General features: G+C 45.7%; 1 protein-coding gene across 2 annotated transcripts; it reads right to left on the reverse strand.

The window, feature by feature from the left end:
- Positions 1–438: 438 nt before the first annotated feature.
- On the reverse strand, positions 439–26,748 carry MAP3K8 (mitogen-activated protein kinase kinase kinase 8). 2 transcript variants are annotated; one of them, XM_044294588.1, is made up of 9 exons: positions 26,471–26,748; positions 18,110–18,471; positions 12,381–12,548; positions 9,274–9,535; positions 7,737–7,843; positions 6,642–6,794; positions 5,551–5,794; positions 1,814–1,991; positions 439–1,617 (listed from the first exon to the last, which is right to left on the reverse strand). In XM_044294588.1, exons 1-8 carry the CDS (start codon positions 26,493–26,495, stop codon positions 1,858–1,860), a joined length of 1,455 nt encoding a protein of 484 aa, XP_044150523.1. In that variant the 5' UTR covers positions 26,496–26,748; the 3' UTR covers positions 439–1,617; positions 1,814–1,857. The 2 variants fall into 2 exon arrangements, with proteins under 2 accessions (XP_044150523.1, XP_044150522.1); XM_044294587.1 differs by having other exon boundaries at positions 439–1,991.
- Between the last annotated feature and the right edge of the window lie 561 nt (positions 26,749–27,309).

The raw sequence follows: 27,309 nt of genomic DNA on the forward strand, positions 1-27,309 counted from the left end.
TATATTACACAGTTTGTTACCTTCATCTGTATTAATGATTTATGCAAAGTTTGTAGAAAGGTTAGGGAACAAAAAAAAATTTTCTGAGAATTTACAAAGGTTACAAATAAATGAAATAGGAAAAATCAAAGGACACTTGTTGGGCGATTACTTGGCTTTCTCCTCATGAGCAACAAGCAACGCATAAGAAAAACATTGCCACCTAGAACTTTAGCACCGCTCTGCTAGTGTCTGACTGGGAGGCCTTATGCCCACTATAGGGGGCTACAGCTAAGCCCCATGCACTTCCATGGGCTATTCTTTATTGGCGCCGTACAACTCAGATCCATTATACAGCCATGTGCATGAAGCCTCGACAATAACCTCCGTAGTTATCCCGTATTCCTGCCATGAGTCTTCCGATGTAGTAACAGGAATATTAATAATCACACAATAATCTAGTTCAGAAGTTTTTTTTTATTTTTTGCAATCTGATACACAGATTAATCTAACAAATGACACTCTAAAACGAATGCTGTATACTGAGACACTTTGTATACTCATCATACACGGTATGATTTACTGTTTCCACAGCGCCTCGTCATTCACTACTGTCCCTTATTCAGTAAGCAAAATTAACCTTATAAATGCGAGAGATGCGATCAACGCAACTGACGGCACTATCACTCAGTCATCCGTGAGGATGTACTATCTGTATGGTTAGACATAATAATTCACATATAACCATGTACACGTCGGAACCGGCTCCAATTCTACAAATAAACTATTTTTAAAGACAATTTTTATACATTTACAGCAAACATAAAAAAACTCTACATGCTGATACAGTGCCGTGGGGATGATCACGTGTGCGATATCTATGTATTTTCATACGTATTTACAGGTGAGCTAACAACCATTTAGGCTCTGTTCACACTGGTATTTTTCTAGAGAAATATTCACATGGATCCCATTGACTGTGTCACCAGTCGGCTTTTGCCTCCATTTCACCACATTTCCATTGTCTTTGGAAGGCAAAATAACGAGGTTTGCTATATCGGCACCTCTGAAACTGTGAGGTATGCCTCGACAGTGGGACGCCCCTAGTACTTGCCAAGGAAGCTTTCACAGAAGGGATCTTAAGGCAGCTTTCACATAGTCATTGTTTGGTCAGTGATTTCCATCGGTGATGGCGAGCCAAAACCAGGAGCAGGGAGATAAGATATAATGGAGAGATTTCCACCTGTTCTGGTTTTGGCTCACGATCATGGATGAAAATCACTGATGAAACATGTGTGAAAACATTCTCTGCTGCACAGTCTTATCCTCTGGTTGCAGCCATTTCTGGTCTAGCAACATAATTCACGTCTATTAGGATCCATTCAATTTCCATTTTGATCTGTTGAAACAAATGCGTTAAAAACAGAATACGTGATGTAGATGTGAGCAGAGCCGCCCTTAAGAACCTCAGATAATATGCTTTGCATAAATAGTAGTAAAGTCTTGGGTATAGACCTGCAGTGTTTGGATATCCTTATTTCACACTTTCCCCCCATACACACCTATCTAGAACTTTCCATATAAAGCAGCTTTTCTTAACAGTTTTATACAAATGAATGCACAATGTGATGGATGTTCCTTCTTATATGGTTTTATACCAGTCCTTTGTCTTCTTCTCCATTTACTGACATTCATATTCCACGGTAGGAGGCCCACGTGTTTGGATATCCTTATTTCACACTTTCCTCCCATACACACCTATCTAGAACTTTCCATATAAAGCAGCTTTTCTTAACAGTTTTATACAAATGAATGCACAATGTGATGGATGTTCCTTCTTATATGATTTTTATATCAGTCCTTTGTCTCCTTTTCCATTTACTGACATTCATATTCCACGGTAGGAGGCCCACGCACAAGGTTAAAATATCCGGCAACAGCGCCCAGGTCAATGGATAGGGATCGCTGTCTCCTCAGGAGCTCAGACTCCTCGCTGGTGTACAAAGAAGAATCTATAGGGTAAAAAACAAGTCGAAAAAGTAAGTGAACCATGTAAAGAACAAGTAAATCAAGCCTACTGCTTGAAGGTCCTATAGCAGTGGATGAAGAGGATGCACAAATTTGTAATATGTTCCTCAATCACATCGTGCCCCATTCTGAGATAGGAGCAGGTCCTAGAGGTAAGAACTACATCTATAGGACATTGATGTGCCATACAGGGTTAGTGTGACCCACCAGATTACCAGAGGATCCTCCAGTGGGCTCATGTGTCATGTTCTAACACCATAATGGTCCCCAATGGTCCAGGACACAAAAATTAATTTGGCTGCCTTTGAAGCCAATCAACTAGGGTCTATTTATTTTATTCAAAGCCTATTAAAGACTTTATTGATGATGTAGGGCAGGGGTAGGCAACCTCCGGCACTCCAGCTGTTGTTAAACTACAACTCCCAGCATGCATACTTGCTCTGCTCTTCTCAGAACTCTCCTAGAAATGAATAGAGCATGCCGGGAATTGTAGTTTCAGAACAGCTGGAGTGTGGAATGTTGCTGACCCCTGATGTAGGGGTTAGGCCCTCTGGTTGGCCAAACAAACCCCAGTCTAAAGCTGATGCCACAAGCCTATACTCACCTCGCCAAAAATGCTGCTGCTGCCAGTCCAGTGGTGCCCGGCTCCCCGCTGTGCTCCACGTCCTGCTGTGTCGAGATGTCAGGAAGTGGAGCGCAGCAGGACCCGGGTCAGAATGGCAGCCGTGGGGAAATGACGAGCGGAGTATAAGCTCATTTATGCTTTTAAAGAAGTTTCCGAGATTTTGATATTGAGGGTCTATCCTCAGGATTGACAGGGCTAGGTGTGATGACGTTTTCACCCCCTGGCCCTGTCAATCAAAGTGCAGAGGGCGCAGCAGTTGCAGAGAGAGCAGAGTCTCGAGGTGTAATGACACCGCCCCCGTTGCTCCTAGACGCTTATTTGCATATATTAAAACATCATTTTTATGAGTATTGCGGGCACATATGAACATGGGACCAACACAGATGCCTTCAGCTGCCAAGCGCACATGTAACAGGTCAGCCAGTGTCATAGGTACAAATCTGCTGACAGATGGACTTTAACTATCTGATGGCCATCCGACAGCTTTCTGCTTGGTACTGGAAGTCCCTTTTACTGCAGGCTAACCTGAATTTGAGGAAATAAAATGGGCTTTGGGTCACACCATGACACGCGTCACATTTCTTCTGATGCATCGATTCTTTAGTATATTAAGTGTTTACAGTATTAATAAGTGACATAAAATATACCGTATGTACATAATAATAGAGGAAGCTGAGCTTCCAAGTTCCTTTTTTAAGTCTACACACAATGCACTCAGGGTAGAAGTTCTCCATTTCTGTTACACAGTCTAGTCTCTGACGGGAAGGTCGGAGAGGAGTCTGCCAACCGCATGGAAAGACATTGTCTATAGAACATACTTGCTGTTTACTGTATGAACCTCCCTATTCAGATTAGGCCTCATGCACACGGCCATTGTTTTGGTCCACATCCGAGCCGCAGTTTTGGCAGCTCGGATGCGGACCTATTCACTTCAATGGGGCCGCAAAAGATGTTGCTCCGTTCCGTGGCCCTGCAAAAAAAATATAGCATGTCCTATTCTTGTCCGTTTTGCGGACAAGAATAGGCAGTTCCGAGAACAGCCACAGGGGGCCTTCATCGGGCTGTTCTGAGAACTGCCTGCTCCCGGTCCGCAAATCCGGAGATGCGGTGCGTAACAGAACGGAACCACGGAACAGAAGCACTACGAAGTGCTTCTGTGGTGTTCCATTCTGTGCTTCCGTTCCGCAAAAAGATAGAACTTGTCCTATCTTTTTGCGGAATGGAGGGATCGCGGACCCCATTCAAGTGAATGGGATCGCAGTCCGCATGTGGCTGGCCCACGGTCGGTGCCCGTGCATTGCGACCGCAATTTGGTTCGTGTGCAAGAGGCCTAATACAGTACCATCAGAGTGTATGAGAACCGATAATTCTCATGTACACTTTGCCGATTTGTGGGTGGAAATTGACCTGCCGCGTAGACTCCAAAGACGCAGACTGTTAATTAGGTTTGCGGTCTCAGCTGCAGATTTCATCCTTTTCAAATGAAGTGGCGAGATTAGAAATTGCCTTTTTTTTTAGCTCCGTTTAGAAATTCGTGCAGATCTTCTGTGCGTTTACCCGCACCTCTGAGCAGGTAACCCTAAGTCCCCGAGGGTGCGATGCACGATGTGAACGCACTAAATCCTGACCCATTCATTTCAATGGGACTGTGTAGATGAGCGTTCTGTTGGAAGCTGTGGCAGTTACAGGGAGAGAGCTGCAGCACAAGGGACATGCCCTATGGCTGCAACGCATCAGTTCTCCTTGCGTGAAAATCACAGCATGTTCTATATTCTGCGTTTTTCACGCAGCCCTGGCCCTATAGAAGTGAATGGGGCTTCAGTGAAAAATGCATAGCATCCGGAAGCAAGTGCGGGTACAATGCATTTTTCACTAATGGTTGCTAAGGCCTCATGCACAAGACCGCATTTTTAGCGGCTCGGGTGCGGACCCATTCACTTCAATGGGGTCGTTTTGCGGACAAGAATAGGCATTTCTACAATGGGCTGCCCGTTCCGTAAATTGCGGAAGGCACACGGGCGGCTTCCGTTTTTTGCGGATCCGCGGTTTGCGGACCACAAAAAACGGCACGGCTGTGTGCATGAGGCCTAAGGCTGGTTTCACACGAGCGTGACTGATTAGGTCCGGATGCGTTCAGGGTGCGTTCAGTGAAACTCGCACTATTTTGCAAGCAAGTTCAGTCAGTTTTGTCTGCGATTGCGTTCAGTTGTTCAGTTTTTTTATGCGTTTTTCACGCGTGTGATAAAAAACTGAAGGCTTAAAAACAACATCTCTTAGCAACCATCAGTGAAAAATGCATCGCACCTGCACATGCTGCGATTTTCACACAACGCAGAACTGATGCGTGAAAAAACCCACTCATGTACACAGCCCCATTGAAATGAATGGGTCAGGATTCAGTGCGGGTGCTATGCGTCCACGTCACGCATTGCACCTGCGCGGAAAACTCGCTCGTGTGAAAGGGACCTAAGAGATGTTGTTTTTAATCCTTCCGTTTTTTATCACGCACGTGAAAATCGCATCAAAACACATTGCACCCGCACTGAATGCAATTGCAGACAAAACTGACTGAACTTGCTTGCGAAAAGGTGCGAGTTTCACTGAACGCATCTGGACCTAATCCGTCACGCTCGTGTGAAAGAGGCCTTAGGCCTTCCGACTGTCAGCCTTTGATCATCCACAATTCTGTAACCTCTTTCGAAACACTTTCCATCTCTCTTCAACTCATTTACAAGAAGTCAAAATTTTAGTGCAGGTTTTTTTATCTTTTGCAATCGCTCCACTCGGCCTATGAAGCACATGTGAAAACCTATCCCCACTTAATATTCCTTGGAACTGGAAAGACTGGAAAAACCATCTGCAGATGCTCCCAGACAAAGCAACAAATAAGGGAAAAAAAATCCAGTAGCATTTGGTACCTGTAATGTTTTCAGGCAGCTCCAGCTCCTTTCTCAGCATTCTTTTCCTTTCCAGCAAAGCGGTGTCCAGGCTCTGGCAGCGCGGCTGGTCCTCGGGAGGTGGGTTCAGAGCCTCGTGTTTTAGTAGCTCCGCTGCAGTAGGTCGCTGATTTGGATTCTTATCCAGGATTGAAACCAAAAGGTCTCGCATGATCGGACTGCAGTCTTCATCGATGTCCTCTAAGGGGGGAGCTTGCTTGTGTATCTGTGGGGAAATAGCAAATATGAGAAACTGCTGTTAGCCTACAGCATTTTTATGATCTAGCATGTTTCTCATGATTTAAAGGCATTTTCCATGCTCCTAATATTGATGACCTATCTCTAGAATGGGTCATTAATATGCGATCGGTGAGGGTTCAACACCTGCACCCACCGATCAGCTGTTCCCTGCAGCTAGAACTGTAGATAACACAGGAAGCACAGCGCTGTTCAAAGTGAAGTGGCCGTACCTGGTTACTGCGGCTCAGCTACCATTCATTTCAATGGGAGCAGAGCTGCAGTAACCCAGCATGGCCACTGCAGTTTGAACGGCGCTGTGCTTCCTGTTCCTGCTATCTCCAGCGCTGGAGGCTGCAGGGAACAGCTGATCGTTTAGGGTGCTGGGTGTCGGACCCTCACCGATTGGATACTAATGACTTAGACAGGTCATCAATATCAGGAGCCTGGAAAAAAAAACTTAACGTCTTGACTAAAGTAAAGTGTAAAACTCTCTCAAAGTGACCCTTTAAGCAAAAGCTAAAACACGACCCAACTTTTGACCTTGAGTGAAATCATCTCACCTCAGCACGCTAGCAGGCTGCAGTAGCATCTTGCAAAAAGAGACCCAGAGATCTCAGAATTGGCATTAAATAGGCAAATTAAAATTTTAGGGCTGAGAACATACTCCAAATTTGAGAAAAAGCACCACTAAAAGTCCAAAGGCAGCCGCCCCCCCCCCCCCCTCTAAATATGTAATTATGGATAATACCAAAATATAGTGAAACATAAAACCATCTATTGAAACATTTTATCGAAATACCGATTAGAAGAAAATGTAGCAAAGAAGAACTTACAATATACAGGTAAGAGGGGTATGCTGATCGAGGGTAGCGTTTCACCCAGGGTGGATTTCCTGTCTGCATGTGAATGATCGTAGCGCCCATACTATAAATATCAGCTTTAGTCGAATGTCCTCTGCAGAGAACGACTTCTGGACTCATGTAAATCTGCAAGAAAGGAAAATGAAAACAATTAATCTCAATACATCTTCAGAGCACTGTTTTTCGGATACAGAGGGGGACACTAATTATTACCATTTAACAAGCTGATCATAATCTATACTCCCCATTGGTGTCAGATGTGCCACAATTATTAAGAGGTGCGCGCCTCTTTATAACTGTGATGCATCTATGCAGGTCCTTGTGCTAGAACTAAAATCTACACTAAAAATTTAGCATAGCCACTGAGTTATTCAATAAAATGTATCTGTATAGCGCCACCTGCTGTTTGTTTTTTTACTTATTTTTTGTCCGCCTCACTGAACTGGTCCCACATGCTCCGTTTAAAACTTCAACTGCTACCGGCCATATGTTCTGTTGGAAGCTGTGACAGTTACAGTGAGAGCTGCAGCAGAAAGGACACGTCCCCTGAGCTGCCAGGCTGAAGATAATCTAGCAGAGGAATCGGAGCAGTGTATGTGGAGATCCACTGGTTCTGGCTTTGTTAGAAAGAGATTGTCATGTCCTATATGATGTCTGATTTTCATTTTTTACATCAATCATGGCATAACCCCTTTAAATAAAATCTACATAAAAAGTAAAGTAACTTTGTAAATGCTTTACTTATATTGCTCTGCTCATGGCTGCGCCTTCATTCGTGTGAATGAAGCTATGCTGCAATACCAGACATTGCCCACGGACAATAGTGGCGCTGTTTCTGGAAAAAAATAAACACTTTTTTTCTGATTTCATGCATCCCCAATTTTCCTATGATACATGGGATAGCTAGCTGTTTAACCACAGATAGTTTTCGGTTGACACAATGCATGTGTGATCCAGGCTGAACTCAGAAGGGGAAGGAGGAAGCACGGTCAGAGGTTCCGAGCTTTACTTCCTTTTTTGCATGATATGATTTATCGTCTTTCAGGATTATGGGTGTGCCCTAATTACCTCGGTTCCCCTCAGGTCTTTGGGGTGATACACATCTCCAGTCATCTGAATGCTGAGGCCAAAATCCACCAGGACAGCCTTTGTTGACATGAAGACAATGTTGCTGGCTGGAAGAAAGAACGGTAGAAGTTAGAATCTATTGTCTGACAAGGGTTGGCTTTAAAGGGGACCCGTCACATCGCCACACTGTCTGCAGACATCATCCGGGGAATTTATCATTGGCTTTAAGCCATGAAGCTGGTGTACAAAATTCCCAAATTTTGGTGAAAATATTTGGCACATTTTGCTCCTGTGCATTCTTTGTTGTCTTATTAAATCCCCTCCCCTCAGTATTTTAGAGCAAAATTAAAGGGCTATTCCGGTTGGTAAAAGTTAGATAAAAGAGATAACCATTAGATCGGTGGAGACCCTACTGCAGAGACCCCCACCGATCACGAGAACGGAGGCCCACAGCTCCCCTGAAATGACCGGAGCGGCCAGTCTAAACATGCGCGCGGTCGCTCCATTAATTTCTATGGGAGTTCCGGAGATAGGCGAGTGATGTACTCTGAATGGAGCGACTGTGCACATGGGGGTACGGGGCCCCGTTGTCGTTATTGGTGGGGCCCCAGCCAGGGGCGTAGCTAAAGGCTCACAGGCCCTGGTGCAAGGGTTCAGCTGGGGCTATGTGGCCAGAGAAGCACATAGCCTTCATGCTGCCTGAGGCAAGAATTGAAACAACCCACCCCCAACCCCATAACCACCACCATGCCAATTTTTTTAACTAACCCCTTCCCTCCAGCCAGAGGTGTAACTTGACCAGCATGCACTTTCTATAATACCGGTGTCTTCTTATGTGGCACAAGGGTCTTTGGGCCCCCTCAGCTCCTGTGTCCAGTATCGACTGCTACCTCTGCACCCCCTATAGCTATGCCCCTGGTCTCAGCGGTGGGATCCCCACCAATCACTTGGAATTTAGGAGTCCAGTGGTTGGTCCTAGTTAGTGACAGACCTCCATCTCCATATACAGAATTGTACAGGGAAGACTGTCAATCACCGATAAGACCGCCCACTGGACTTCAACGCTCAGTTAAGCAGAGGTTTAACCCTTTCAGGACCCTTAATTTTAGCAATACCCAATTTATATAATTTTATATATAAAGTTCGACACAGAAAATGGCAGGAGATGCCTACTGAGCCAACGCTGACAGCACTGACCCCCTTAGTGAGTGATTGGCAGGACAGGCATCTCCAGCCATTTCTTAGATGTCAGTGAATGAAAAATGTCAGAATTGGAGCGTCTTGGGATCAGTGCGGGTGAGTAATGCTCCTTAAAAAAAAAAAAAACGTTGCTGCTGACGTAGTTGCTATGTTCCTTCCTCCACAAAGCTAAGAGTCTACTAAGAAAAGAATAGGTTTGTCTTTTAATTTGGTCCAGAACTTAATATTTTCATAAAGCCACGCTGGGTTGCCGGGTGTAATAAATGGCAATGTCCCCCCATAATACGGTCAGGCTAATACAAGTTAGAAAATACATAAAATGGTGATGGCCACTTACGTTTAATGTCGTGGTGGATGACATTTTTAGAGTGAAGGAAATCAAGACCCTTCAAAATATGTTTGGTGACCCAGATAATCTCAAATTCACGCAGGGGTCCACAGCTTTCTAATTTTTCCAACACCGACCCTCCTTCTCCAGCTTCCATGTATAGGTGAACCATATTCTCCGATAAGATGATCCCGTATAATTCAGCAATATTCTCATGCTGGAACTGAACTTGGAACTCCACATCTGCTGGTTTGAAATGTTCCACCGGGATCTGTTGTGGAATAAAGAGGTACTTGACTACATAGGAGAAATTTTAACCTATTTGTGCCCACTATTATTGTATCTCCAAAGTAATACTTAAAATCGTACCTGACTTAAAAAAAAAAAAAAAAAAAAAAAGTTTTCATAATGGCTGTGCTTCTTTGTACAATCATAACTGTGAAGGAACATTTATGTTTGGGTTTCCCTAAAGTCTCTTTCAGCCATAATATTCCCTGCACAGTTAGATGCATTTCACCCAGAAGCATGAGGAGAGATGTAACCTGAATTTGTACCAGCGCCCCGACCTACCATGTGCCATTTATAATACCAGTGTCTTATATGACAGAGTGGCTTATGGCTGCATCTCAGGCACCTGGGCTGGGGCACGATTACTACTTCTGCACTCCCCCTCTTCAGACTCCCTTCCAGTAGGACCAGATACTGAGTGACAACCATCAGTGCAAAGGGCTACTTCAAAGGGTTAATTTAATGCTATTGAGTATAATGTTGCGATTTATTGTTAAAGCATCTGTTTCTTTATGCACTCTGTACACTAATAGCAATGTGTGGGCGATATATAGTTAATATTGGCAAACTGGTTAGGTTGCCAGGGTGATGGACTTGGTCTGTCCCCTAGTTAGGGGGTCTAATCTGAGCAGAACTACAGGAAGGACATATGTGTGAGAAAGATCCTGTAGACCAGGCCTAGATTCAGAGAACCCCTACCTCTGAGACAACAGTTGCCAAAGAAGCAAATTTACCACCAAGTGCCCCTAAGAGAAGCAAATTTAGTCTTCTTAGGAGGTCCAGAAGCAACCAGGCTGTTCAAGTCTCAGACAGCAAAGTATTCGCTCATTTATAGTATTGAGACTTTGCTTCTATGGAATGGATTATTGTCTCAGTCTCAGGGAGTACTACAACTACCATCATTGTTGTTGCCTATACAAAGCTATTAGCAAAAGATTGCATTGTGATACTTTGGAACTGTGCCCTTTGCTGCCATATGAACTACTGCACCCATCATTGAGCTAGTAAAGAGAACCTTTATTTATTGCAATCAGCAGGCCTGATTATCGACTCTATCATCTGCTGACCACTGCATCTGCCCTCCTGCCTTGCAACCTGCCAAAACCGAACATCAAGGGCACCCCACCTAACATTAGGCAGGAGACCCTAAAGGTCCAGGGTGTGCCCCAAGGGAAGAAAGGGTGCAACCTCTAGTCACTGGACAGCCCCAGGGAGTGCCAGAGGGTAGACTGCCACTGTGAACTGTGAGTACTACTATCCCCAGCATAGCCACTACCACCCCTCTACTCCTGCTCTATACTAGTCCCCTGTGGATTGCTGCATCATTACTGAGTCAAAAGGGTTGTCACCGAATTTTCCATCACTGCACACAACTTACACAACCATATAAATCTCACTTTGTTATCAATGACACCCTCCCGCCATCTGTTCATGAACCAGGAAGCTCAGGATAATAAAATCTACAGATAAAGGACTGCGTCTGAAACTGTGCTACCCTAGGGACAGAAAAGATGAGTGTCAACATAAAAAAAAATATTCTTTTAAAGGGACCCTGTTATCTGGTTTTGGGTACTAAACCACCAGCATGCCATTATGCAACTGGGTTTTAGGGCCCCAAACCTGCCCGTTTGCGAAAAAAAATACATAAATCTCAAACCTACCTAGAGAAGAGTCCGGGACTCTTCCCCAAGGGCATCAGGCCTATGGGCACTGTGCAGCTAAAGCCAAGGGTGTCACATTTCGCTTCACTGCACATACAGTGCACACTGAGCGCATGTGCAGCGAAGAGAGGAGTACAGTCTCCCTGGCTTTATCAGCACAGCGCGCATGCGCCAGATGCTGCTGGAGAAGAGTCATGCACATGGTTTGCTGATCGGCTGCGGACTCATTCATTTCAATGGGGCTACAAAGGATGCTGACAGCACACGGGCTGTCCGCATCCGCATCTCCTACTCTTGTCCTTAGGACACGTCCTATTCTTGTTCATTTTGAGGACATGGATAAGGGCATTTCTATAGGTGTGGAACCAAAATGGAGACACGCACACATCTGGGATCTGCAGTTTCCGGACTGCAAAAACACATACAGTCGTGTGCGTGAGTCCTAAGTATGAATTTCCTCTATTTTCTTTGGCACAATCTCTCCGCGGCGCTGTGGAATAGGTTGGAGCGATATAAGCCTTGGTGTCTATTACAGTGAAAAAAAAAAAAAAACTGTGCTAATAACGTATCTCTTCAATGCAGCGATAAGATTTGATGTCAGGGAACAGGGAACATGTTGTCATGTAGAACTTCCTTGTACTGCGAGCCACAGGAAAACTGGTTTATCTTCATCACACAAAGAAAAGAAGAATCACGTGCAAAGTTTCCATGGAAAAAGCGGATATGATCTGATAATTTATTCCAGATTCATATTTCACAGTTGAATAGTCTCATTCTATGATCAGTCTATAAATATAACAAAAATAACTAAACTAAAAGTTTTTAAAGATTGCGACCTGTAACCTATCAGTATAGGTGATAAGTGGGGGGGGGGGTGAACACTTTTGCCCCCCACCCATCACTAGAATAGGAGACCCCTGACCTCCATTTCACTGGAGCGGTGGTTGCTGCCATTCCACTCAAGCTCTACGGGACTGCCGGAGATAGTTGAGTGTGGCACTTGGCCATCTTCTGCAGTCCCCTAGACTTTGAGTGCAGTACGCACGCTCGACTACCAAACGGAGGCATGGGACGCCCATTTTCATGATCGGCGGGGCTCCCAGCAGTCAGCCCCACCCCACGGATTAGACCCGTCACCTATCCCAGGATCTCCTCTGTAGAACGTACCAGTTTGCATGCCATTCTCTTCCTCGTCTCGATATCTTGCGCCAGATGAACTTTACCAAAAGCTCCCCTAGGAATGAATTCAGAACCCATGCTTTTGTACGTCATCTTCCAGGGAAACAGCAGGACGTCGGTGTCCTTCTGATATCGACCATTTCGTATCGTCAGCATCTGGAAACAGAAATAGGGAAACTTGAAACACAACAGAAACCGCTGCAATGTAAAATCCTTACAGTTTACTACACAGCATCATCATACGTGATTGCACGGTTTACACGCAAGGACGGCATATTACAGCGACAGGTCCATGCTACAGGTCCATGCTCCTAGTAGCCGAGACAGTCCAGATATTTACCTTGGCTCACCAGAGAGAATAATGCTAGGGGCACACCACAATTTTATGCAGGACATATCTACTTGTATCTGCTTAATAAACAATGCATGGTCACCGGCCGCGTGCACTCTGTGCTGCGGTGCAGACCCACGGACTTGAACGGGTCTGCGATCTGCAAGATATGGCAAAACACAACACATGTCCTATCTTTTGCGGTGCAGATACACGGACCTGAAAGCCCACGGATGGGCTTTCCTGTAGGCTTCTGATTCGTCCTGACATGTCCTATCTTTTGCAGATTGCAGACCCATTCAAGTTAATTGGTCCACACTGCAGCACGGAGTTCACGTGGCCAGTGCCGTGCATTGCGGAATGCTATTTGTGGTCCTCAGCACGGGTACGGCGACCATACGGTCGAGTGAAGGAGCCCTTATTGCCAGCTCAGTATGTCCTATCAGTTAAGGATTTGGCATATTCACAAGAATGTGGACTTAAATGTCTAGTAGTTTCCAGAATTGGGAAAAGGAGAATCATCTGAACCTTACTGCACCAGATGAGGTGACTATCCGTGGACAAATCCAGCAACCAATTGATTGGAGATCTGGAACTCTGCACTCTCAAGTATATGGGAGGTACAGCACGGGAAGGACCAAGCATGCTCGCCCACCCTGCCGTTCAGAGCCTGGATGCAGCCAGTATGGGGACCCCCCGTTATTCTTTGCTGTGAGAGTCCCAGCGGTGGGTTGCAGATATGCCACAAATGTCTATGTCTCGTCATAATGGAGACAAACAAGCTTTTCTGCCACTGTGTTTCCGGCACGTTCCTGCCACCCACACGATAAAGTGCCAGCATTATACAGAGGACGTCAAGCTCCGTGACCCATCCTGCAGGAATGCTGCTGTGAGGTGTGGTGGATTTAGGATTCAGCCAGTAGCAAAACCAAAGAATACACGTGTAGTGAGACTTCCACCGGGCACATACGTCATAGTAACAATAACACAAGGTGCAGTAGTTTCTCCATTTGTACAGTCACGTCACGAAACACCTTCCTCAATAGGTACGGTAATTAATTACATAACCAATGACTTATAGCATCAAAATATCATCAAGCTCTGTATAGAGAATGGTTTCTATGTTTCTATAGCATGATGCTCCCACTACGGTTTCATACAGACATAGCTCATTGGTGGTGCCAAAGAGAACAGTCAGAAGTGACCATGAAACCGAGAAGTTTCCTGGGACTTAAAAACAGACAACTTATCCTCAGAATAGGTCATCGATATCTGATCGTTAACTCCCAGCACCCCCAACAATTAGCTATTTGAAGGGGTCAGAGCGCTCCTATACCAAGCACAGTGCCATACATTGCATAGTGGTTGTGGTCGGTATTGCAGCTCAATCACATTCATGTGATCAATAGACATAATGTCACAGGATGAGAAAAACAGCACAGCAGGAGAGCGCTGCGACCTCTTCCAACAGCTGGTCGATGGGAGTGCCTGGGGTCAGATATTGATGACCCAGAAAGTCCCAGAAAACCCCTTAAACTCTACATTTAAGATTCCTCCTAGTGCTCGCTGATGAACCCTTCTAGATATCAACATTTGCCTGCTGCCAGCATCAAAACAAGCAAAAAGCAAAAAAAAAATAGGTGTATATGATCTACATTATTAGCAAGTGCTACCAAAAAACAGTACCCACAACAGTGAGACCTCTCCACAAGACCACGTCTAAGAGAAGACCAGCCCATTATCCAGACCAGATTGCAGTTCTACCATATACTACACATAGTGATCATCTTCTTTAAGAAATCCACCCCTTAGAAAACAATTTTTCAACACAATTTTAGTAGGTAATCTCAAAGAAACGTTTCACTGTCCTTAATAAAGACATTTTGGGTTAATAGAGGGTGGCCTTCCAATAAGGACCCTCAAAGATTAACCAGGGTGTCTTTATAAAGCAGGCATGCTCAACCTGCGGCCCTCTAGCTGTTGCAAAACTACAACTCCCAGCATGCCTGAACAGCCTACAGCAGGGCATGATGGGAGTTGTTGTTTTACAACAGCTGAAGGGCCGCAGGTTGAGCATTCCTGTTATAAAGCATCTCTTACAGTGGGAGATTCAGAACGTTCATACAGTCACTGATTTCAAAGGCCAATGTGTAATGCTTCATTTCCCCTGCGGAGGTGCTGCAGACATAATAAACACTTATTGCTTGGCTCTCCCACAGATTACAGCTGATTTCTGGGGATCCCAGCAGCAGAACATCCTGGAGGAATCTTCTAACCAAAAAGGATTGTCCAAAGCGGGCAATCCCTTGTAAGCAGTATTGACATCACATTGTTTTTTTGTCATACATTGAGTGTATTTCCTGACACATACCTAAACACCTGGGATATTCCAATATACTGTGGTCCCTCAAGATACAATATTAATTGGTTCCAGGACGACCATTGTATGTTGAAACCATTGTAAGTTAAAGGGGTTGTCCAGGTTCAGAGCTGAACCTGGACATACCTCCATTTTCCCCCCGCCAGCCCCCCTGACATGAGCATCGGAGCAGTTCATGCTCCGATGCTCTCCTTTGCCCTGCGCTAAATCGCGCAGGGCAAAGGCATTTTTCTGAGTTCCGGTGACGTACCGGGCTCTCTATGGGGCTGACAGGCAGCCCGGTGACGTCACCGGCACTGATGGGCGGGATTTGGCTCTGCCCTAGCCAGTAAAACGGCTAGGGCAGAGCTAAAGCCCGCCCCTCAGAGCCGGTGACGTCACCGAACACACTGCTGGGCGGAAGTTACCGCCCGGCAGTGTGTTATTGAAAACACAAGAGCCTGTGCCCTGCGCGATCTAGCGCAGGGCACTGGAGCGCATCGGAGCATGAGATGCTCCGATGCCAGGCTCAGGAGGGCTGCCGGGGTGAAAATAAGGGTATGTCCGGGTTCAGCTCTGAACCCGGACAACCCCTTTAAGTAATGGGTTCAATGTCATCCAAGATAAGAGAAAATAAAGATTTATAAAACAGGAATAGCTGCTAACTAGCAATTAACCAGCTATTTTACCAGAGAAGTGACCTTCATTGGTTGGATCGGAGTCTGAGACATTGTATGTTGAGTCTGGTTTAAACTTACGATGGGTCGGAAAAGACAATTGTATGTTGAAAATATTGTATCCTGAGGGAGCACTGTACTGGCAGACAGAGGTATACGTTGGCCATTAATTCCCTTCTGAAAAAAGTATATTATGTGGTATATTTTCTATAGGAATAGTGAAGAGCAGCAGGGGCTATATTAGAATTTGCGATATTTCATGAATATTCGTGATATATTTGCGAATTTGAGATTATTTTCTTGATTGCGAAAAATCGGCAATGTAATATTCGCATAAATGCATGCGAAATACAGGCGTGGGTCACTTTTGCTACATTTTCCAAGCTGCTAGAAGTTTCCTGAGACTGGAGAAAATGGTTGGCAATGCAGAATATATTCGCGATTGCACAAATCGGCAGTAATGATGCAAATATTTTGGCGCAATATGTGAAACTTCACATTTTAGCAGGTCTGCATATATGTATGGACAGCAGAACCTATCACACTACCTTACACCCTGCACTGCAACATCTACACTATATCACTATCTAACCTACACTGACTATCTGCCACTAACTATCTGTATTATATATAAGAGCTAACTAACTAACTAACTAACTATCTAATGTAGTGTGTAAAGCAATGTCACTGCTGTCTCTATCAGGACTTTAAAAAAAACCTGCAGAAAATGGTTGCTGGGGAGGTTCTTATATAGTAAAGGGATAGGCAACTTTCCTATTGGTTGCTAGGGATGTTGCTAAGCTCAGAAAAAGATATTGCAGCCTTCCCATTGGCCCACAAGCAAGAAGGGAGGTTAATGATGAAACAAAAGTTGAATATTCGAAATTACGAATATATATATATATATATCACTATATTATAAATATTAGCGAATTCTAGAAGTGCCGATATTTGCGATTAATATTTGTGTTTCGAATATTCGCGCCCAGCACTATATAGGAAGCGCAACGGCAGATGTCTACTGAAAACGTGATTGGCCATGTTGAACATTTTCACCCGTTGTCGGCCAAAACTTCACATCTATGGCATGATTGGCCGAATTTTGCTATTATGCTTAAAGGGGTTGTCCCATGAAAAATATTCTACAGTTTTCAAACCAGCTCCTGGATCTGAATACTTTTGTAATTGCATGTAATTAAAAATTTTGCATAGCCAAAGTTATTCAATAGAATGTATCTGTATAGTGTCACCTGCTGTTTTTCTTATTTCTTTGTCCTGCTCACTGAGAAGGCCGCACATGCTCAGTTCCATCCATCATCTGCCTCCTGAGCTGTGATAGGGAGAGCTGAGACGCGCCCCCTGAGCTGTGATAGGGAGAGCATGGACACGCCCCCTGAGCTGCAGCAGAGAAGACACTCCCTTTGAGCTTTTAGCTTGATATAAATCTAGCAGAGCAATGAATGTGGAGATCTCTGGATCCATGTGAGGTACAGCGCTGGATCTAGCTTTGTTAGAAAGAGATTGTCATGTACTATATGAGGTCTGATTTTTTTTTTTTTACATTAGTCATGGGATAACCCCTTTAAGGACCACGGAGTCTGATTTTTGAGATCGCTCATGTGTGGCCATTCGTTGTCTTGTGTGTATGGCCACCTTAACTTGTCCTAATCTTACAATACAAGCACTCTATGACATGGAGGAAGAAAACAGGACCATGCACGGGAAATCTACACAAGATAATGCAAGGAAAATTTCAATACACCAGGAATTGAAAGGTCTATAAAAGGCAGTGTTATAATATTAACCACTAAATCACTATTTCTATAAAGTGCAACCATACGGATTTCAAAATGTCACTTAAAACTTATGTCAACATGTCACTTCCTAGCCGTAAGCTAGAATGTTGACTGTGCAAAAACAGATTATATATATATATATATATATATATATAGTTATAGTCATGTGGAATACAGGCAGAAAGAAATGAATGTACATTAAACATGTATGAATCTGCTCTTGAGGTTTACCGGCTGAGTATAGAGTTGAGGTGCTTATAGCTTGGCTTTACACTTTCAAGCCCTGCTGCTTTCAATCTTCACAACTTTGATGTATTTAATATATCCATCTTCTAGAGCTGTGGTTTTTGGTTGCATTAAATACCCTGGATCTATATGTGCAGAGCATATGTGCTGTCCAAATTTTAAGTGCTTGGATAGGTCATTTGGACATGCCAGAATGTTGCACTGGTATCTTTCTGGAACCCTCAAGGATATGTGAATAGGGGTTCACATGGCTCTGACTTGTAGTAGTTGCAGTGTCTACAAGTTTTAATGTGTATTTGTCTTCTTACCTTGTTTAATATAATTCCACACTCCTGTTGTAAGCATTTGTGTAAATGTTTAGTTGCATCTGACACTTGATTGGTAAAGCTGAGTAACTCCTTGGTACTTCCGTATTTGACCGATGATAGGAGAGAAGTTTCTTGCCCACTGAGAAACAGAGAGTCCGTCCTCTCGTCATTGTTGTAAGCGTCTTGACCACGTATGACCGTGTTCTTCCCCTCTGCACATACTTCCCCCTCTCGGTAGAGGTTTTCCATTATAGTTACCAAATCCGTAACATTCAAATAACTGAGAAGCAACTCAGCTTCCTCCTTCTGGTCGCTCGTGGTGCTCATGAAATCCATTGTGGCCCTGCTTTCCAGAGCAATACCTAAAAATAAAAACGATTTATATCAGTAAGGTGCATTTTATGCCATATTTACGTTAAAAAAAATCAACTACATTTTTATTTAATCCAGGTGCAGGTTGAAAAAAAATTCAACTAAAATATATGATATCTGTTGAGACTTGTAGGTAGCATCTGAATAATGTGATGTCAAGAAATGTCGGGATTCCTGGTGGTTTAGGGCATTGAATGGGTTAATTTTAGGTTCCTTAGTGGAGGGTAATGAAGAGTTCATTTCAGGATCCTTCGTGTTCTAGGGCAGTGAAGGGTTAATGTCTGGATCCCAGGTTGTCTAGGGCAGTTAATGGCGTAATATCAGGATCCCTAATGGTCAAGGGCAGGGAAAGGTTAATTTTAGGTTCCCTAGTGGAGGACAGTGAAGGGTTTATTATCCAGATCCCTGGTGGTCTAGGGCAGTGACGGGTTAATATGGTGCAAGACAGTGAAGACATTAATATTTTGTAACCGGGGTCCAGTGGTTACCCGCCTTCTCCAGCTACAGTGTGGCCACCTCTCTATTCCTGCCTTTGCGCAACAGGGCTCTGTTTTGGAGATAGAACCAGGTCTCTGAGGTGGGACCCGCACGTATTGGACATTTATGGCACTTCCTGTGGTCATTCCATAAATGTGCCAGATTCTCCAAAGTGGAACTCATGGAGTTTGCACAGGAGCGGGAACCCGGCCACCCGGGAATAGTGCCAACCATGGGTTATTTATATTACTAGCATCTTCTTATGGGGCAGAGGAGCCTTTGGTCCTTCTCTGGCACCAGTACCAGTGTGTGATTTCTACCTCTGTACACCTAAAGCTATGCCCCTGTTTAGTAGAACACTCTTCACACCAATCTCTGGAGGCTTCTGAACAACCACATAAAAAACAATCCATGCATATCTTTAGGCTTCACTTCACGTTATATAATAACCTGAAATATCTTTCGACAGCTGTCATACTTCAAATAGATGGGTAACACAAGGCGCCCAAGGGCACCAGAGGCAGTGGACAAATGTGTCTTACAGACCTTGCCCTGCCCAATGTAACACCACAGAGTGATGTTACCACTACTGCACCCTGCTACTATCTCTAATGGGCTAATATAATTTCATCTTATGTATGTCTTTTCAGGTCCTCCACAATGTGCATTCATAATCTTATGTAACTGTTTATTACATGTAATGTGCCTGGTTCACCAGAAAGTGGCAGCGTAAATGGCAGAGCTATCCTTAGAGAGAATGGAACTTACCATTCCATTCTCCCCCCTTTGGGCAGAAATGGGCCAGTCCTGCTCGCTACCAGAATGAGGTGGGGCGTTTCTAGTTTGTTCTGGTTGAGACTCCATGTTGGAGCTGCCAGAATTCGAACCTACTTTTTGGCTGAACATAAGTACGACTACAAGAAAGAAGTGCAGCATAAAGAGGAAACAAGGACACCAAGTTAGCTTGTCAGTACAGCAGAGTCAGAGAGAAACAGATATAGCGGAGTTGAGTTTGCCTGCCAGTTTAATGCTAAAGCCTGCTGGAACCACCAAGACAAAGCCTAAAACTGTTTGGAGAAACGTTTATTCAAGTAAAGCTGCCATTGAACTTCATCTCAAGGTCTGGACTCAAGTTATTTCTTCAAATCTCTCAATTATTCCCCGTTTATTGCTTCGGAGCCAAAGCCTGGGGTCTAGCCGTTTCCAGGAAGGAGCACCGTAACACACATAAAGAGACAATTTAGGCCGCAACATACCACTTGGCATTTCCTACACCTGGGATGGCATAGGAAGGGCCTTGGGGGGATGCGCCTGTTGCACCAACATCACAAGGTGAAATCAGCTTCCTACTATGGACATTGTGTCACAAACAATAACCATTGTAGCATTTACGAGAATGAGACCTTGCTTCTTGTTCCCTTTTTCTCTGTTTCCTCTCTGATTTACATTTCTAGAACCAACATACAATGAAACCCTTGTGTTATCTGCAGAGGTAAAACCAAAATATTACTTCAATACAGGTTCATTGAATATGGTGGTCTGCAAACTGCAGCACTTCTGTGGTGAAACCTCTTCTCCCAGCATGACCCAACAGGTACAGCCTATCTAACTCATGCTGGGAGTCAGGGGTGTAGCTAAGATGGAAACAGGGGAAGCAGTTTCAGGCTTAAATCCAGTTTCAGGACAAATGGATTTATTTTCCAATCACAGGGAGCGGTGAGTATGGTGCTCCTATTTCTAGCACTGGTTTTACTCACCGCTCCCCGTTCTTCTTCCCTGGCCGCACTGCACTAAGTCCTGGCAGCGCACAGCTTCAGGACGGAATGCAGTGTTGGAACACACTGACCTGGCGTTGTGCGACTTCAGGTCACAGTATAGTGCGTAGCGAGATGCAGTGCTGCACGAAGAGCCGAGACGCCCGCAGGAGGAGAGGAGAGGTGAGTTTTTGTCTGTCTGGTCTGACGTCTGCATTAAGGGGATTGAAGGATAGGAGTTCTGTTCAAAAATTTGCTATGGGGCCCAGTCCGTTTTAGATAAGCTACTGCTGGGAGTAGTAGTTTCACAAGATCCATAGAGTCACCGGATATAGACCATGGAATTTTATAATACTACTTTATGCAACTGCGTAATCTGAATTCTTCCAAATCATGTTCCCAGTGCAATCTAAAAATATCAGAATGAGCAAAGATTACTTCACCCCTGGAAGAGACATCAAGATATTTTCTGGGCAAACATAATGTGACTTAAGAAGAAAAACATTTTCCAAAACCAAATAAGGCAAAACAAGTCCAAAGCTGTTTCTATCCAATGATTCCCGGCATTTATCTGAGTGGATGGAAAAATTCCTTTAGGATACTTGTATTACAATATATGTAGTTATAATTTCCCCAGCAATTGAAGGGGACTTCAGGGAGTTCAGTATTGATGGCCTCTTCTCAAGTTAGGTCATCAATACCTGATTGGTGGAGGTTCTTACTCCCAACCCTCCCACCGATCAGCTGATTGAAAGGGGCCTGGCATTCCTCTTCCTAGGCCACTGACTTCACCTTGATTGGTCCCATGGCCTATTTGCAGCTCAGTCGCAAGCATAATATATTGCCAGAGTGACCCTTTGTATAGTGCCAGGGTACTGAAGTAACTGGATTATTAACATGCAACTTTAAATAGTACTATGGGTCATGTTAGCATATAAAGAGTTAATAGGATTACTTGCCCTGACATACACTGTGTCCTTACTAGAGAATGAAAAGTAGGTCAGTGAGTGGTCTGTGGCTGCCTGTTCGGAGGTCTACCGGTAAGCGCAGTCATACCTTCTAAGCACTTTCTAAGTAAACATGTTGACTTCTGCTTATTGCGTTAGGTAAACCAGTGTGAGAAAGGATCAGTTCAGCCGAGCGTGCAATGCACGTGCATGTATTCTCAAAGGGGAGAGGGGGGGAAGCTGCTGCCCAACACGTCGGCTGAGGCTTATCTACACTAAGAAAGAAAATGATCGGGCATTGAAATTCAACATGTCCAGTCCTCCAGGGAGGCCCCCAAAGACAGAAGATAGTCAGATAGTCCTGCAGCTCCAGCCAAGTTTAAAGCCATGTTGGTAATGGGGCAGCCAAATGTTTGTACGACCGACATCTTCCCTCCTTACACACGCATCAGTTCGGCCAAGTGTGCATGTCTTCTCATCTCAATGGGGAGAGGGGGGTAAGCTGCTGGCGGAGCATAGTTGCCAACTGTTCCAAATTTGCAGGGACTGTCCCTAAATTTCAGAGACAGGCCCGGTAAATTTAGGCCACCCCAGACCGAAAATGGGTGTTGCTAATGTAAACCCCACCCAGATTGAAGCTTCTGGGTGGGTCTGCAGTGCTGCAGGAGCAGAGCTTACATGCTCCAAATTTACCAACTAAGATCTTGGCAAGTATGGCAGAGGCGTAAGAAAGAAAGGACCAGGTGTTGAAATTCAAAATGTCTGATCTTTCACTGGGGTCCCATATGCATAAGAGTAAATTCATAGGATCGTATTTATGAGTCCGCATCCGTTCCGCAATTTTGTAGAACCATACGTTTCAATGGGGCCGAAGAAGACACCGCGTGCTGCCTGCATACATAGTTCCGTTCCGCGGCCTTGGAGAAAATATACAGCATGTCCTATTCATGTCTGCAATAGCGGACAAGAATAGGCATTTCTATCATAAGGCTAGCCGTGCGCTTTCCACAAAATGCAGAACGCACATGGCCATTGCTGTTACACCTAGAGGCTCAGCTCTCTCTGCAACTGCCGCACCCCCTGCACTTTGATTGACAGGACCAGGTGCGATCACGTTTACACTGCCTGGCCCTTTAAATTAAAATGCAGTGGGCTCGCCAGTTGTAAGGCTCTTGACCACGAATGTAAGGGCTCCGTGCCCGCATACGGCGGTTCTGCAATACACGGGTCACGAGCCATGTGCATTTTGCATCACGGATGCGGACACATTCACTTAAATGGGTCCGCAAATCCGGAGATGTTGAACAGAATGGAAGCACGGAACGGAAACCCACGGACGCACTATGGAGTGCTTTTGTGGGGTTCCGTTCCGTGTGTCCGTCGCGCAAAAAATAAAACTTGTTCCATCTTTTTGCGAAACAGACAGATCGCGGGCCCCATTCAAGTGAATGGGTCCGCGATCCGCATGCGGCTGCCCCACAGTCGGTGCCCGTACATTACGGACCGCAATTTGCGGTCCGCAGCACGGGCCCCTTAAGTTTGTGGGCAAGATGCCTAACAGTAACGCCCCCGAGGCACATATGAACACGGGACCAACACAGATGCCTTCAGCTGCCAAGTGCACATGTAACAGGTCAGCCAGTGTCATAGTTACAAAACTGCTGACAGATGCCCTTTGATCTAAAATCCACTGGAGTGAAATGTTCTGATCTCAAGGTCTGGAAACCTCTGGCATGAGTCTTTTTGGTCAAATATTACAACCTGGGTCCATGTTCTTACTGCAGGAAGACAAATTACTCATCTGATGGTCGAGAGGGAAAGTCCCAATATGGTTATTCCCTCGCCGGGCACCGGGTCAGTCACAAGTTACCTCTTTCCTGTATTAGTTTTCTTTCTAATAGAATAATGCAAATCAACAGCAAAGTTGCCCCCGTTCACACCTGTGCATCACCGTGGTCTGAGGACATGGCAGCTTCGGGTGACGCTGCATCGGTGGAATGTATTTGTTCTGTTGATATTATTGTCCAGGTAGCAGACAGCAGGACAGATTACGTGTGCTTCACCCATGCCTCCTCTGAAAGACAATGCCTGCCAAGAATCTCAAAAATGCAGCCACATTCAGTTCCTGAACGGGGGACGCTCTATGACACAGAAGCCAAATGGAATTAGACTTCAAGGCGAAACGTATTAGAGAAACGTGATATCGGCTACAAACGACATAATACAGGCACCACGATGAGGACAGCCCGGAATAGAACGCTATGTAGCAGTGCCAAGAGGGTTGAGGAGGTTTCCTAGGAAATCAACCTCTCGAGAGTTCCGTGGGTTACTCCCCCCCCCCCTCCCAGGTGTATTCACCTCCCCTGTGAGTACACTACGACAGCTACACCCCCCCCCCCCCAGGTGTACTCACCTCCCCTGTGACATGGCTGCTCACTACGACAGCTACACCCCCCCCCCGAGGTGTACTCACCTCCCCTGTGAGTACACTACGACAGCTACACCCCCCCCCCCCCAGGTGTACTCACCTCCCCTGTGACATGGCTGCTCACTACGACAGCTACACCCCCACCCCCCCCGAGGTGTACTCACCTCCCCTGTGACATGGCTGCTCACTACGACAGCTACACCCCCCCCCCCCCCCGAGGTGTACTCACCTCCCCTGTGACATAGCTGCTCACTACGACAGCTACACCCCCCCCCCCCCGAGGTGTACTCACCTCCCCTGTGACATGGCTGCTCACTACGACAGCTACACCCCCCCCCCCCCCCCGAGGTGTACTCACCTCCCCTGTGACATAGCTGCTCACTACGACAGCTACACCCCCCCCCCCCAGGTGTACTCACCTCCCCTGTGACATGGCTGCTCACTATGACAGCTACACCCCCCGAGATGTACTCACCTCCCCTGTGACATGGCTGCTCACTACGACAGCTACACCCCCCCCCGAAGTGTACTCACCTCCCCTGTGACATAGCTGCTCACTACGACAGCTACACCCCCCCCCCCCCCCCTCACTACGGACATAGCTGCTCACTACGGAAAAAAACGGAACGGACACGGGCAAAAAATTAGTTTGCGTGCATGAGCCCTTAGGGGCACATGACGACATGTCATGCAATAAGTTGCAGAAAATGTCGCCTAAGCCTTACCAGCAGGTGCTCTCCAGGGGCAAAAATGAGTAGAGGGGCACAAACAAGCAGCAGGGATGCACACAGTGAGGGGGGTCTGTCAAAGCCATGGTAGAATGGGTTACATGGTCCTACAGGTTGTGGAACTGCAAGGCCCAGCATGGCCTCCTAAACTGGGTTTATCACTCCCACAGCAAATAGAAAATGTTGTGTCGTCCTTTTGGGTTGTTGCGCGCTTATCTGACGCCATGCGCGCCCCCACAAACTCCAACCTATCACCAGCGTGCACACCCACATCATGACAACACTAAAAAGACCCTTATTTATATGGCAGGGGTTAGCGGCCTCTGGCACTACAGATGTTGTGAGACTACAACTCCCAGAATGCACACTGGCTCAGCTGTTCTCAAAAACTACCATATTAAGTGAATGGAGCATGCTGGGAGTTGTAGTTTCACAACAGCTGGCAATGGTGGAGGTTGCTGACCCCCTGCCGTATGGTATCTGTGCAGGCCCTAGATGAGATCGTGGGTGCAATTTCGTCTACACTATCACGCACATGACCGTATGTATTTTGCGGAATGGAACAGAACAGTCCTGTCCTTGTCCGTAATGCGGACAATAATAGGACAAGTTAAATGTTTTTTGCGGAAAGGACACAGAAATACGGAAACGGCATGCACACGGAGTAACTTCCGTTTTTTAGTGGACCCATTGAAATGAATGGTTCCGCATATGGTTCGCAAAAAACAAAACAAAAAAACGTAACGGACGCGGAAAGAAAATAAGTTCGTGTGCATGAGCCCTAAGGCTGTCTGCACACATTTCAGATCACGCGTGGAGTCTTGTGCAGAAAAACTCCGCTTTTTTACTTCAGTGCGGAAATTGACCTGCTGTGTAGATTTTCACCCTTTAAGGCCAGTTCACGGAGAGTTTTTTTTGCGCGGATATTGGTCTGTTTCTGCCTCATAATCAGCTCCCCAAAAAGGAAAAAAAAAAACAAGCAGATTCCGCGCTGAATTTTGTAGACGGATTTTCAAAATACATACCCTTTGCAATGCACAAAAAAAACAACAAGGCGTGGATTTTCACGCGGAAAGGCACAGAAATCCGCACGGATCCCCGCGTGCAGGTGGCGTGCTGCAGGAACTGGTGTCTAGCCACACAACCTGACATGCAGCACACACACAAAAAAAACGATAACCACTGAGAAACCAAAAGCGGAGTGGACGCTGCCCGCCAGAGCGGATCCTTGACCCTCAGAGCTTACAATCTAAGGGCTTGTCCACACGACCGTGCCATGTTTTGCGGATCCGCAAAACAGACGCCGCACGTGTGCCATCCGCAATTTTCAGAACGGAACGGACGGCCCTTTATAGAAATGCAAAACGGACAAGAATAGGACATGACTAAATTTTTGCGGCGCCACGGAACTGAGCAACGGATGCGGACAGCACACGGAGCGCTGTCCGCATCTTTTGCGGCTCCATTGAAGTGAATAGGTCCGCACACCGACTGTATGTATTTTGCGGTCTGCAAAAAACAGATCCGCAAAAAGTACGGAAACGGAAAGAAAACACGTTCGTGTGCAGGAGCCCTAATGCAGACGATCAGTGTGACAGCTGCGATGTCCCCTTAGCACACAGTCCACGTCTGAATGTCCCCGGACCGCCGCTTACCTTTACACTCCAGGTGTGCCAGCATGGCTAGGACTACAGAAGTCACTTTCGGTCCTTTCTTGGTCCAGGACTGACCACGTCCACCGTTCCCATGGTCTGTAGTGAGTCTGGGCTGCAGCTCAATGCTGGAAAGTCCAGGCAGGAAGTTTTTCTTCTCGAGAGGCAGGCAGTGCCCTTTCAGGAAATGATGAGAGCGAAACAGGAGAATTTAACCCTTACAGCGTCCCAGAGCGCAGAGACACAGCGAGCAAGGTCTTCCCTCCACAGTGACAAAATGAAAAGTGATCTCAGGAGTTAGGGCCACCCATAGAAAATCCCCCATCTAGATAAGACACCCCCGGGGAGGGCTCATAGGATTTGCATAATAGGAACGCCATGATGAAAGGAAACTCGCTCGCTTCAAAGGGAAATGTTTTATTTATTTTTTCCAATCTGCATATGATATCACGATGATGTGGAGCAGCGACCTGACACTGTAGCGTTCTACGTGACCGAATTATACGTCTTCGTAAATAGGATTATTATGCAACTTTTGTTGTTTCGGCTGCTGGGAACATAAGCCTTCTATCTGGCCATGGTGCCTGGTGAATGAGGGCTGCCCCAGAGCGCAGGTTTCTGCAGAGATTACAGTCTTGCATCATTTCCAGGATTTTGGGCTTTTTTTAGACAGAAAGCTGCAAGATTGAGGCTACAGGGAAGGAGGGAGCCTCAGGGCTACGTGAAACTTGCAGATTGAGGCTACAGGGCCACATGTGTCCACTGATGTCAGTGCGATATGACCCGACTGCGACAGTCGCAGAAAACCAACACTGTGGGGGGCAGGCTGTAAGTCGTACTGG

Source organism: Bufo gargarizans, chromosome 5 (genome assembly GCF_014858855.1).
Source record: "Bufo gargarizans isolate SCDJY-AF-19 chromosome 5, ASM1485885v1, whole genome shotgun sequence".
Classification (NCBI taxonomy): Eukaryota; Metazoa; Chordata; class Amphibia; order Anura; family Bufonidae; genus Bufo; species Bufo gargarizans.